Source organism: Gossypium raimondii, chromosome 7 (genome assembly GCF_025698545.1).
Source record: "Gossypium raimondii isolate GPD5lz chromosome 7, ASM2569854v1, whole genome shotgun sequence".
Taxonomy (NCBI): Eukaryota; Viridiplantae; Streptophyta; class Magnoliopsida; order Malvales; family Malvaceae; genus Gossypium; species Gossypium raimondii.
This window is the reverse complement of record NC_068571.1, coordinates 1,839,112-1,853,026: the sequence shown is the minus strand read 5'-3', so window position 1 is coordinate 1,853,026 and position 13,915 is coordinate 1,839,112. Positions and strand designations below refer to the sequence as shown.

At 32.6% G+C, this 13,915-nt stretch overlaps 1 protein-coding gene across 1 annotated transcript; it reads right to left on the bottom strand.

Moving 5' to 3' along the window:
• Positions 1 to 10,869: 10,869 nt before the first annotated feature.
• LOC105768656 (formate dehydrogenase, mitochondrial) lies at positions 10,870 to 13,915 on the bottom strand. Its single transcript, XM_012588718.2, has 6 exons — positions 13,680 to 13,915; positions 12,757 to 12,928; positions 12,143 to 12,683; positions 11,927 to 12,051; positions 11,327 to 11,439; positions 10,870 to 11,251 (listed from the first exon to the last, which is right to left on the bottom strand). Exons 1-6 carry the CDS (start codon positions 13,761 to 13,763, stop codon positions 11,138 to 11,140), a joined length of 1,149 nt encoding a protein of 382 aa, XP_012444172.1. The 5' UTR covers positions 13,764 to 13,915; the 3' UTR covers positions 10,870 to 11,137.

The following is a 13,915-nucleotide window of genomic DNA, read 5'->3' as shown; positions in this document are numbered from 1 at the left end:
TGTCATATGCTTTCTTTAAATCCAACTTAATAGCCATCCAGTTTCTCCCCTTTCGATTGCACCGCATAGAATGAATGACTTCTTGCGCTAAGATAAGGTTGTCAGATATGTTTCGACCAGCTATGAATCTAACTTGTTCCTGAAAGATCAGTTTAGGAAAAATCACCTTAAACCGATTTGCGATCACTTTTATCACCAACTTATAAAGAATAGAGCACACGCTAATGGGCTAAAATTAACTAAAATCCTCGGGACTCTTTTTTTTTTGAGGATAAGAACAATCAACGTATTATTTAAATCCTGCTCAATCGGCCTTTCAGCAAAGACATCTTTAACCCACTGACACACATCATTACCAAGGGTATCTCACTGACTTTGGAAGAAATTCACATGATAACCATCATTTCTAGGAGCTTTCAATGGCGCCATGTTGAATAACGCCCTCTTGATCTCCTCATTTTTGATAGTAGCCTCCAAAAAAGTAATCTCCAATGGAGTAAGATAAGGAAAACCAAAATTAGGAATGTTTCTCAAGACAGGGGGAGCCTCACCATAAAGCCTTTTAAAAAATTCCACCGCCTTAGATTGCAAGATATCTTGATCAGAACACCATTCCCCATTGTCGATACGTAAGGTTGTAATTTGGTTGAATTTTCTTCTCTTGATCGTATGGCTGTAAAAAATTTCGTGTTTCAATCCCCCAATTAAAGCCAGTCACATCGAGCCTTTTGTCTTCAAAGCAAATCTTCATGGTCAAGTACGTTTTCCAACTCATCCTGATCTTCCATATATTTTTTAGCTAAATGACTAGAGGTAGAGTGATCTAAGGCCTTTTGAATATTGTTGAACGATCTTATGAGATGTCGCTTGCGAGTACCCAAAAAGCCATATACCTTCCTATTCCAAACTTTAATAGAAGAAGTAAAATTATTTAAGGAATCAACCATATTACCCGCAAAGTTTCACTTCTCTCAAACAAAAGGTGGGGAAATTATTATGCTGCGTCTATCTTGCTAAAAATCTTAAAGGTCTTCCTTTGGGCATTCTAAGGTCTAGACTTGTAGACAGTAAGAGATGTCAATGGTCACACTTAATACGAGTGAGATGATGGACTAAAAACTACAGAAAAGTTGACATCTATGCGTCATTCGCTAAAGCCTGATCTAATCTGACAAAAGTACCACCTCGTTGCCAAGTGTAAGAAGGTTCGCTATACCCCAAATCTTGCAACTTACAAGAGTCAACAAAATTACCAAATAAATCATAATGCTTACCTACTGTAAATGGACTTTTCTTATCCGCAGGTGACAAAATAGCATTGAAATCACCCATAATTAACCAAGGAATAGGTTGAATTGGGGTTGCAGATTTTAACCTCTCCCAAAGAAGCTTTCATTTTGACCTATCTGGACTGCCATACACAAATGAAATAAGAAAAGAATTATTTGGAATAAGATTATCAACACGAAGAAGAATAAATTAGGGATGATTTCGAAGGATTTGTATCTGAACAAAATCTTTCCACCTCACACAGATACCACCTAAAAAACCAACGGCTTTAACCCGGTAAGAGTAATTAAAGCCCAATTGCTCAATAATAAAATTAGTCTGTTTACCGCTCACTCTCAATTCCACCAAGCAAACAATATCTGATTTGTGTTTCGCATTATATTCCCAAAAAGCTCGAATAAAATTCCTGCTAGCACAGCCTTAACAATTCCATGTAAAAAAATTTATATTTGGCTCCATAAAAAATTTAAAATAAATTAAGTTAAAACTAAGAAAAATAAAGTAAAACAAACCCCAAATATCAAAAATAAAATTCATAAGAAGCAATAAAACGATGAGTTCTAGCCTTACTATCCTGGGAGATTATCTCCTTCTTACTGTTCATCAGTTCTGGTAAGGACTCCAGACACAATTTTGGCTTTGGAGAAAGCCGAAATGCTCTCTGTTAGTTGCTCCATAGATTCCTTCAGCGAAACACGTTGAGTTCTAGAGGTTTTGAAGCGAGTATTACTACCATGATGAATTTTATTAAATTTTTTTTGTAATTATTCTGCCTCTCTTTCTAATCCCCTTTCCCGAACCGAAAAACCCCACCTGATTCGAAGCCAAAGTATTCTTTAAAGAATGAGCACTATTTTTGTTACTGGTATTTTTACTTTCAAGAAAGACCACTGCCGAATGTTTGCCAGAGTCGAGGCTTCCCACTTCCACCGCCACTTCGTCTTTGTCACCCACATCTATGGTCAGGGCTGAGTAATAGGCTAAAGACCCACTTTAGACATGAAGGGCCACCATGGTGCTAGTATCGCTTTGCATTCCTACCACCGCTAGGGTTTGACTGCTACTACCAACAACAACAGAACTTTGCTGGGCCACTAATTCCTGACCAAGCTGATCCAACAGATCCTGGACCATTTATAATTACTTTCCCTTTAGATCGCCGAGAATCAGACAAATCCCCATTATAAACTTCTTTGTTCAAATCTCTATTGTTTAGGATTCTAAAATGGGATCCTTCCTTCTTCCTCTCTTGATTTCCCAAGGATTTCTGCACATTATCTCTGAATTTCCTCCTTGATTTCCTTTTTACAATCATCCACGGCCCGCAATTCTCGTCCTTCTTCACTAATTCGTCCATGACCATATATTGATTTTTCGGTATCGTTTCAAGCGAGTCAATTTTCTTTTCAACAAAGGGACCATAATTTCTAAAGGTACAAAAGTTTTCCACATGATCATACCTCCCACAGTGAAAGCAAATTGTAGATAGAGATTCATACTCCACCTTTTGTGATTGACCATTGATCAAGATTTGGGAAACCAATGGCTTTTCCAAATTAACATAAACCGCCATTCTCACAAAGTATCCCCTCGCCCTACTATCGGTGTTCATATCTAACTTGACCACTTTTCCAACCAGTTCCCCTATCCCTGTAAGAATTTTATGATTGTACAAGTAACCAGGTAAGCTAGGAAATATAATCCACGCTGCAAATTCAAAAACACGGGTGGACAAAATTGAAAATCTCCCATTTTCTCTTCTATTTAACCTCGAAACCCCCACCCGTTTGTCAATTTTTTTTTCATTTTTCTTTCTTTCAAATTTTTTTTTCTCCTCTTGCCCTCTATTTTCGGCAGCAGAGCACCGCTTGCGGTGGTCGAAAATTCATAATTTTTTTAAACCTTTCTTTTTATTTATTTATTTATTTCGAAAACAGAGAACTAAAACAACATTCCTTTTTTTTTCTTTTTTTTTTTGATTCTTCAGATCTGAGAAACCCAGATCTCATGAACTTGGGTTCTCACGGCTAGGCTTTCAACTAATGGCGACATTCATCAAACCATGTTTTCGAAAAGAAGAAAAGGAAGAGAGTAGGAAAGAACTGGAAAAAAAAAATTAAAAGCGCTTTTTCTTTTTTAAAACTTAGGAAAAGGGGTTATGGGCATCCTCGGGGTCGATCATCGAAGCTAAAATGGTTGATAATGGGTCGAGATATTAGAGTAGACAGTAGGCTGGTTTGTTTTCAAGAAGATATTTTTAAATTCAGAAATAAATTAAATGCCCAATTAAATTTTATTTTTACCAAATTAATATTTAAATATTAATTTTTAACTAAAAATGTTATAAAGTTTATTATTAAAAAATTATAAATTTTATAAAATAATCAAATTGGAAAAACATTGAGAGGCAAGCACAAATTTGTCTTTCTATTTTCGTTACATTATAATATCAAAATAAAAGGTTTTAAAATTCAAAGGGACTTAAAAGAAATTTTACATATTTAGGAGGACGAGGCCCAGTCAGCCCCCTAAAATCGCCTCTATCGAAGACCCCTGGTGTGCTCAAAACTAGATTGGCATTAAAATTGGACTTTAACCTATAGTTGGGTTTTAACGAATAAAACGAATTGAGCCTGAATTAACCTTGGGCTTCAAATTTAAAATGGGCTTGAATTTGAAAATTGGCCTAACTTTTGGGCTTTTGGAAAAACAATTTTAAAATTAATTTGAGCCTTAAAATGATTCAGGTTTCAAATTTAATGGGCTTTAATTTAAACAATCTTTTTAGGCCCAAGCCTCAATTATTAAAAACAATTTTTATTTTTATTTTTTTAAAATGATTTATTTCTTATTTCCAGAACAAAGAATCAATTGAGTCTCCGCACTGAATTTATAGTCAATTGAATTAAGTTTTTTTATTAACGTCTTTTTGATCACGTTGACTGTTAAAATCAATTCACAGGCCAATCATGGTAGTTTCAATTTAATCTTATATTTTTCTCATAAAAATCATAAAAATAATAAAAGATTATAATAATCATAAAATGATAAAAAATATTAAATATTACATATTAAAACTATAAAAGTAAAAATTTGTATAAACTTATAAAATTATAAAATTTAATAAAATATTAAAACTTTCAATAAATTTATAAAAAATATAAAATATTCATAAAACTTATAAATATTATAAAGCTTATGAATAATTATAAAGCTTATAAAAATTTTAATAAGAGGGCTCAACTAGAGGAGTTTAATTGATTTTTCGATTAATGAGTGTTTAATTGAATGCTAATTTAGTGCAATGACTCAATTTATATTTTCGTTTTTTTCTTAAAAGCCTTTTGTACCTATAAGTTTTTTTTATAGGTGTTGAGTACACGAAAAATGGTATTCTTATGCCTAAATAGTAAATAAATAGCAATATATGTATTAAGATCGACCCCATAGAAGCTGAGATATTTAAAATTGTTGTTCGGTTCAATCATGTTGCACGTCTACGTAGCTATCATGCCAACAACGTGTGACAATCTGTGCAAAAAAAAAAAAAGGAGAATTTAAATTTGATAAAAATAAAAATAATAAAGATAAATTGAAATAACAATAAAAACAAACATAAATTAAATTAAATTAAATTAAATAAACCTATATGATGAAATTTCAGCTTCAGTCTCGATTTTACTTCGGTTTCGAACCGATCTTTGATAACAAGTCTTTTTTTTTCAACCGATAAACCAGTTATGGTGATCGAGGATGCCTCAGACTACCAACTCTTCGATGTGTAAATTATTTGCGGGAACACCCAACAATTAACAGTTACCGAACGAACAACCATGAAACACATTTCCATAATTTAGCTCTCCAATAACCTTGTGAACTAGAAGGGCTCAACTTGAACAAAAGTTTAGATCCGATTGCTATTTCCCTTCATGGATCCAACCAACTACTTAATTGGACATGCCAATATATTCTTCGGCAGACTGAATACAACAGACGATCGGTTCGGGACTTTCAATTGTAAACCTATCAACATCGAATCGATGAGCTCATTTTGACTTGATGTCAATACAACTTTGTGAGACGACGGTATCTATCTCCTAAACCGAAGAAACAACAAATATCGAAATGAGACGGCTGTACCTGATTATTTATCTACCTAAAGCTAGATCAAGAAAATAAAATAAAAAAGGGACTTTTATTAAAAATAAAACTACAAAAGAACAATGGTGGCTGTAATGCGCACTGTACACCTCCCCCTCTGCTAATTCTATTTAATATAATTAATAAAACCCTAACTAAATGGGGTGGTTGTGCTAATGTCCTTTTCCATTTATATAATAATAAACTCTAGATATGTCAAGTCTTTCGCACAATCAGCATATTCACTCGTTTCCCAACACATTGAATATATATATTTTAGATTTCATATAAAAAAATAAAAGATAAAATACACTAAAAATAATATTTGTTATTTTATAAAAATAATGAGTTTCTGTTAATTTCACAATTTGAGCTAAAATATAATTAATGAGCAACACTAACTCAAAGATTCGAGTTAAGTTAAGATCAAGTTGCGTATGATATTAATAATACATAATTGCTTAAGTTTGGTCATATTAAAATTATGGATCTCAAATTTTAACTTAAGAATCGGTTATCACCATTTTACTCAAACCAAACCTTAGGCATTGAAACGTGGGTGTTACAAAAAGAAATTAGCTATTTGCAAGGACTAAAGGAGAAGAAAATTTTCTTTTGTTTTCCGACTCCGGTTGGTTGAACCTAAAGTTTTTGAAAACTTTCTTCTGTTTCCGACGCCGGAGCTTCAAGGTTTTTCACCAAATTCTTTTTGAGATTTCAGAAACAATGATTAAATTTAAGAATTGGAGAAAGTATGAAGACAAAGTGCAAATTGACTATACAATGAAAAAGGAGGTTTAATAATAATTATTTTGTATAAAAGAGATATGATAAAATATATTGGTATATGGAATAAAAGTGAAAAGTACAAAGATTAAAATGTAATTTTCCGTTATGGTAGTAAATTGAATATGAGGATTATGAAAGAGGTATTTTGGACCTTTCACAAGAGACTATATTTTGGGATTTTAAAATGGAAGAGTGTTGGGTTGGGGATGAATCATAACCATTAGATTTGATTTAAAAATAATGATGAAATGTGGACCTTGGATTGGGAATGAATAAAGGAAAGAAAAACTACTATTAATAGAAGCATAGAGTAAGGTCGTATTCATAGAAATTGGTAATAACTTTATGAAATAAAACTAAGATTAAATTAAATTTAAATTTAAATTTAAATTGAAAACTCAAATTCAAGAAAGCAATAATTAAAAGTTTTTTTAGAAAAATTGATGAGAAAAAGTTGTTGGGCAACCAATCTCTTCTTACTTGTTTAGTAACTCGTTTGAAATTACTTTCCTAACCGATAAATAGCCCTGTAACTCAACACCCAACATTTAACTTATCAACAACATTAAGAATGAGAGAGACCTAGTTCTAACCAACAAAGTCAGCTTAGTGGGGTTCATTGAAGCTAGATTACACATCCACACCACATAAACGTAAACTACAACAAAAACGAGTTATGAAGTTCGTCACTAGTATTAGAATATATTAAACAATTACGAATTTTTCTAATTGACAAGGCGGCCATTTTGAGCTATCAAACATCGTTCGAATATTTAATAAACTTGAACAGTTGTAATTAAAACAGAATATGCATGAAAACCAAATAACAAAGAAGAATTTAAGGACAAATAAGTCTTCGATAAAACCTTTGACTAGAAAAAAGTAAACAAAAATAGCTATTCGGTCTCTAAACGACAAAAAAGTCCTAACTATTTGACCAAAACGATAAATTGGAAGTTAAAACAAGGCGAATCAGCGTTAGGGCGCTTGGGCTTTGGTGCTAAGGTGTCGAGTGGTGTGGGGGAATCAACATAGGTACTTCTCTTCTCGTACCGAGGCACTGGTTGAGGTTGGAACGTGACTACTCGCGCGCGAGGAAACTAGATTGCTGTGTTGGGGCTTCAAATTGCAAGGATCATGAAAAATGCTAAATGTTTGGGTATAAAATATGTGCACTTATCACACCCCTACACTAGTAAGTTGTTGTACACCACATATATACAAGGGTGTAACATATATAGTCATATTTGATGTCCATCAATTGTCTAATCAAGTGACTATAAAAGCACACATTTTTTCACCCGTCACAATGGACATTATCAATTATTTTCTGACTATGATCAAAATCATGTCCATCACATAAACGAGTCAAATATCATTCATATTGTTATTTTCATACTCACGAGATCTTTGATTTTTATAGAACCACGAGATTTTAGATCATATCCAAGCCATATATAAAAAAAACCACATGCACAATTGTAAATATGCACAATATGATCTTAATTTCAAATATATGATCACCACGTTATATATTCTTACTAGAAAATTTTATGCCGAATAGCGGTTTTATTATATAAGCCAATACTTTCCACTATTCTACATTGACTAGTCCAAACTTTATAACATAGAATAAAGAAAATGTGCAATCATATATAAAACCCATTTAGCTTATGGTTATTTAACAAAAACAACCAAAATTATTTATATCATATAATCATCTACAAACTTTTATTTTAGTAATGAAAATGATGCCTCATCAATATCATCCAAATGCTAGTTACTAATATTATGATTTAAATAAACAAATAAATGCATATATCAAATTAAATATATATCGATTGCATAAGTGACTTTTTAAAATGACATCACTTTTCAATTTAAACTTTTTGGTTTCAAGAGATCATTTCAACCCAACATTTTGAAAGTAACTATTGGATTCAATAACACAAATTATTGGCTTAGAAAGGTTTTTCCGTATGGTCATAATGTTTCTATCGGGTAGAAACTTATTTAACTAATGTTTGAACCATGTCATCACCATTCAAAACAAAAATATTGTTTCGGTCCATCAATAGATCATTTGTCAACCATTCGTTTTCATTCCATCCATCTTTTTTCTTTCTTTCTTTGTTTCTTGCATGATATAAAATATATAATTTTATACCAACCATAATCATGCATCTTAAAAGTCATGCATACAATAAACTAACATTTGATTTTTGTTGTCAGGTAATTGATGCATGAGGCACTCACATCTTTTGCATAATGCAATTCAATAAACACATAACAATTGAAATCTAATTCATGCAATGAGAGTAAAATAATAAATTTAACATACCTTTTCTTGTGATAAAAATTTCTTCTAAATCAAAATTTGGCAAGGTTACTGACCTTGATGTAACCACATTTGCTGATATCCATCCTCATAGTACCATGTGTGTAGTGGCATGCGAATGTGTACTGAATAGATAATCCTTCTTTAATTTCTCATAAATTACATGTGGGGGATAAAATGAATTTATGAGAAATTGATAAAGACTTCAAGATATGCATCAATATTACTTTTTTTTAAGGTTCTATTCGCCCTCACCTATATTATGGTGTGCAAATGAGTTACTAGCAAATGAACTTTGATGATATAATGAAGACCAATGATTGTCTACATTTTTCACTAACGAAAACAGTTCACTGAGTACTGAGTATAGCAAGGATATCAATTTCTATAAAAAATTCTGCAGTAATTTTTTATATAATAATTTAGAAATAAAAAATATGGTGGGAGAATAGAAAGAAACATTGTTTCTATGTTTTTAGTGTGTCATACAAATAAAATTTTACTTCTATTTATAGTAGCTCTCATGTCTCTTCATAGAAACACAACTATCTAAATGAACATTCACATCTTTTAACAATAAACATAATTATTCAATAGATGTATCCTTGAATAATCATGATTCACGTTAATAATAAAGTGATATAATTTTGGAATTTAAGGTACATAATTCATCACCATGAAATGTGATAACTCTTAGTTAATAACCAAGTGATATAACTTTTTATTTGCAATTGCTGGAACACTACATATATTGAAAATGTTCCAACATAAGCAACACACATAATCCTAGAAGGACTCTTATCATTGCTTACATGCTTGCTTGGGTAGCAAGATATCTTTTCACATATGTGCTGGTCTATTTTGACTCTTGTTGGGTCACTTTAAGGCCCACATATGTATTTCAAATTATTAATTAATTTTGGTTAAGAAATTGTAATTAATTACCCAATTAAATAATTTACGCAAGCCCTACTTGAATCTCGTTAGAGTTATGATGACTTCATCGCATTAAAATGCATGTGTAACTTTGTTTAATTAATTTATTTCATTCCAAATAATTAGATAGCATCTATTACTTTATTGGGTAAATTTGTTGAACCATTTCTCCCTGTTCAATTATTTACTATTTCATGCAAATATTAATGTCAAATACAATTCGTTGAAGAGTTGTGTTGAGTTAATGGAAGAGCATATTGAACATATATAATCGGGACCTAAATAATTTGTAATTAAGTTCGAACTCTTTATCTATTAATCACAAATTATTTAGTATCGAGGTCATTCCATTAAAGTACCATGACTGAACTCCTTATCATATACCATTATAAAAGTTATTGATTTGAAGTTTTAGTCTAATGATCTTATCATATATATTAATTAATACTATATTTCATATCGATTTTCTCTTTCTTTCGTCGCCCAAAATATGCCTTTGATTAAAGGAGTAATGAGTAATAGAGAATAATTTATGACTACGTTTATTAAAAGGGTTGTTTTGTTTCTTTCGTTAAACTAAAATTTTAGGAGATTTTTTGTAAACTTTCAGTCCGAGTTTTAGACTCTATAAATAGGATTAAAAGTTGACAAATGTCTTATAAATATTAAAATATAAACATTTAAAAATACTAATTAATTTTTAAATTATTTATAAAATAACAAAATACATTTTACTAACCCAAATTTTAAATTATTATTTATTTGAATAAATATTTAAGAAGCCATTTGTTGGGAACCTAGAAACAACAATTAGGATGATTTGATTTAAAACTAAGCATAAGGATGAAATTGATAAAATTAATAAATATTAAAGTTTAAAAAATATTTTTTATAATTACCACATTAATATAGTTAGCAGCAAAATTGGAAAACAAAAGATTTTTAAGTATAGAAAATAAAATATAAAATTAAATTTTAAAACATATTTAAACTACTTTACAACACACAATTCATTACTGTTGCCGTTCGACGTAATGAAGCACGTGAAGTTCCGCCTTTTTTATTTTATTGACTTTTAATGTCGAGTCATGGGACAATACCTCACCAATGGTAGTGGGAAGCATAATCATTATTTAGGGCCTCAACTTCATAATTATTTTCGTATTAAGACTTAAACTTGATAATTTTTTCATATTAAAACTTGAATTTGATAGTTTTCAAGGATTAATTTGTAAAAAAAAAATTAACCCCCAGTATAAAAATAATTGTCAAATTCAGAGCCTAACTTGAATAAAAGAAGTTCAAATCTCAATGTAAAAACCATTTAACCCACGTTTTAACTTATATATCCTATTTCGGATATTCGTATTTCAAAGTTTTCGCAAAAAATTATTATTATGAAGATACTTGAAGAAAAACGAAAAGGTACATAGAGGCCCTCCTTCATGGGATGACAACCACCACTCATAAAAAGATGAACCATCAAAAGCTGAACTCATTACAACGTAACATCAAGTTCAAAGCACAATATAGATGGCACATTATTTGCAACATACTAAACATCACATTATTTCAATAGTAGCTACGTTTAACTACCAACCGAACACATTTGGACTCTCTTTCATGGACGAAGAAACCACGAAATCATCGGTATTGAGGAGCGAGCTCACCTGCTTTGACAATGTAGTTCTGTTCAGGAAAGTCTTCACCTTTGAAGTACCTCTCAAGCATATCCTTGACTCCGGCAGCGTATCGCAACTGCACGAGTTCCGTTTCATCTTAGTTGTTGGCAAAAAGAAAGAATGTTAAGTCGGTAAACGAAACGTAACATACCTGCGCATCAATGGTGGTACCAGAAATATGAGGAGTCATAGCTTGATTTGGCATGTAACGCCATGGATGGTCCTTCGGAGCAGGTTGCGGGTACCAAACATCTCCACTGTAACCTGTAAAATCAGGGGCAACATAAAGTCCGACTTGTTCTCACAATTTTGCAGTTTGGAACTTTAGCAATCAAGAATGTATAGATTACTTGGGTTTGGGGATAAATATCGAATATCGGTAAGTCAGATATAGGTATGTTCAATATTTTCTAAAATTTTCCATATTTTAGAGGATTGTACCATTATACCCATCTGTATGTGTATATTACACGAGTGTTAAATACGTGTACTCATGCAAAATGAAGAGCCGGATATCGTAGCTCGTTCATTAAGCTACTTACCATCCAAGGAACATATTCTAATTCATAGAAGGAAAAAGGGAAGGCATTTTACAGCCAACATGTAGATTTGGCCTTATATTGCTAGGATTCGAGTGAGAGTGTCGGATATGAACATGTGCTTGAAACGGATATGTTTAATTTCTCTTAAATTTTTTCTTGTACTTGGAAGCCAATTAGAACAAGTTGACTTCCAAAATATTCGAATATACCTGCAATGTGTCCACTTGAACAAGCATCAGCAACAGCTTGAGTATCCATGATCGCTCCTCGAGCATTGTTAACAATCAGGACTCCCTTATTCATCTTCGCGATCCGATCTTTGTCAAACATCCCTCTATCATACAGATATGATCAAGTTTAATGTAAAATTTGAGCAACATCAAAAGACAGTAACCAATGTTGGTTTTCAAGTAATGAAACCAGACCTTGTCTTCTCAGTTAGAGGCATATTTATGACAATAATGTCACATTTTGGAAGCATTGCATCAAGATCCTCCTCGAATTTAGCTCCGGTCTGTTTCTCCAATTCTGGATCTATCTTGACTCGATCATGATATAGGAGATTACAGTTGAATGGTTTCAATCGTTGGAGTAAGAGCTTGCCGATACGGCCAGCACCTATAGTTCCAACTGTCTTCCCTTCGAGATCATAAGCTCTATAAGCAATGCCTGCAACATTCCAATCTCCAGTAATAACTTGATGATAACCAGGTACGAAATTCCGAACAAGAATAAGAATCCTCATTAGCTCGTCCTCAGCAACCGAGACGACATTGCTCCCAGTAACTTCAGCAACAGTCAAACCAGCTTCTGCAGCTGCCTTAAGATCAACATGATCGGAGCCAATCCCTGCTGTGAGAAGCAGTTGCAAGTTTTTGGCTTTCTTGATCCTCTCAGCCGTAACGTAAGCCGGGTGGAATGGGGTCGATATGAGCACATGGAGATCAGGGATATGCTTTTCAAGTTCTGCAATATGGACACGAGTGATCATGGAGGCATCAACATTGGCAAAAAAGACAGTAGGGGTTGTTATACTTACCGCAGTCCGGTCCTTCTTTGTCGTCGGTAACGATATACTGATGCCCCTGTGATTCGAGCCATTGGCGCAACCCCAAGGCTCCCTCCACACAACCAACAAAGTTGGGATTCTTCGTAAAGTACTCGTTGGCCTTGTAAAACACCCCAACAATCTTTTTGCTCCCTGGAGAAGCCTGTTAACAAATGTTACCATACATCAATACTTGAACCACTAGACTCAAAAACAAATTTGCTGGCCAAACAACATGAAATTTGAATCATTCCTTCGGGTTCATTCTTTTTCACTTGTTATCTCGATGTGAGCATTGAATACTGAGTATTTCCACAAGGGATTCTTCCAAATCCATGTCATGAACATGTGTACAACACTGATAAAGATTCTCATCTCATAATATATGCCAGTAAAATAGGTAAAAGTATCATGGAGGCCCCTAAACTAAGAGTCAGATTACATTTTACCCCTTTAACTCAGAAAATAGGTAAATTAATCACTGTACATTAAACTAGTTTAAGGAGTAAATTAACTTTTTTTTGTTAAAAATTTCATCAGTTTCCCATTTTTACAAGGGAATCTTCCAAATCCAAGTTATGAACATGTGTACATACATACATACATACATCTAAAGAAGAGTGTGATCGGTGTAACAAATTTCTTGAATTCACTGAAAAAGAAGTATCAAGTACAGAGAGCTATTTTAAAACTAGTGACAGTGGCACACTATCCAACACAAATGCATGCAAAGGAAGTAGCTAAGCCCTTTCATTATTTTCGATGATCACAATTCCCAATCCCCAAATTCAAAACCATCAACTTCACTTAAATTATTTGATAATTTAACAAAAATTGGGAAATCTATAATTGGAATGATCTTCACAACAAAAAACCCAAACCCAATTTCAACTAAAAATCATGGATTAGCTTACATGGAGTTGTCTGGTAAGAAGAGAGGATGACCCAGAATTGGCAATTGCTTTGATAGCAGAATTAGCAACTTGTTTCATAGCCATATCTGAAGAACACTTTCAAACTGACACTCAATTTTTTCTTTGAGTTGATGAAGAGATGATGAAAAATTGATCTGTTTTTGATGGGTTTTTATAGGCAAAAAAAAGGTCAATTGCCCAATTTCGAAAACCCAAAGAAGGCACATTGCAGGTTG

Bases quoted from the DNA above. Each gene is read 5' to 3' on its own strand.
- LOC105768656 (XM_012588718.2), bottom strand. From the start codon at position 13,763: ATGGCTATGAAACAAGTTGCTAATTCTGCTATCAAAGCAATTGCCAAT. The intron at 12,684-12,756 runs GTAAGTATAACA...TCCATATTGCAG, and splicing joins CAAAGAAGGACCGGACTGCG to AACTTGAAAAGCATATCCCT. The intron at 11,440-11,926 runs GTATATTCGAAT...CTGATTTTACAG, and splicing joins TTCAAGTGGACACATTGCAG to GTTACAGTGGAGATGTTTGG.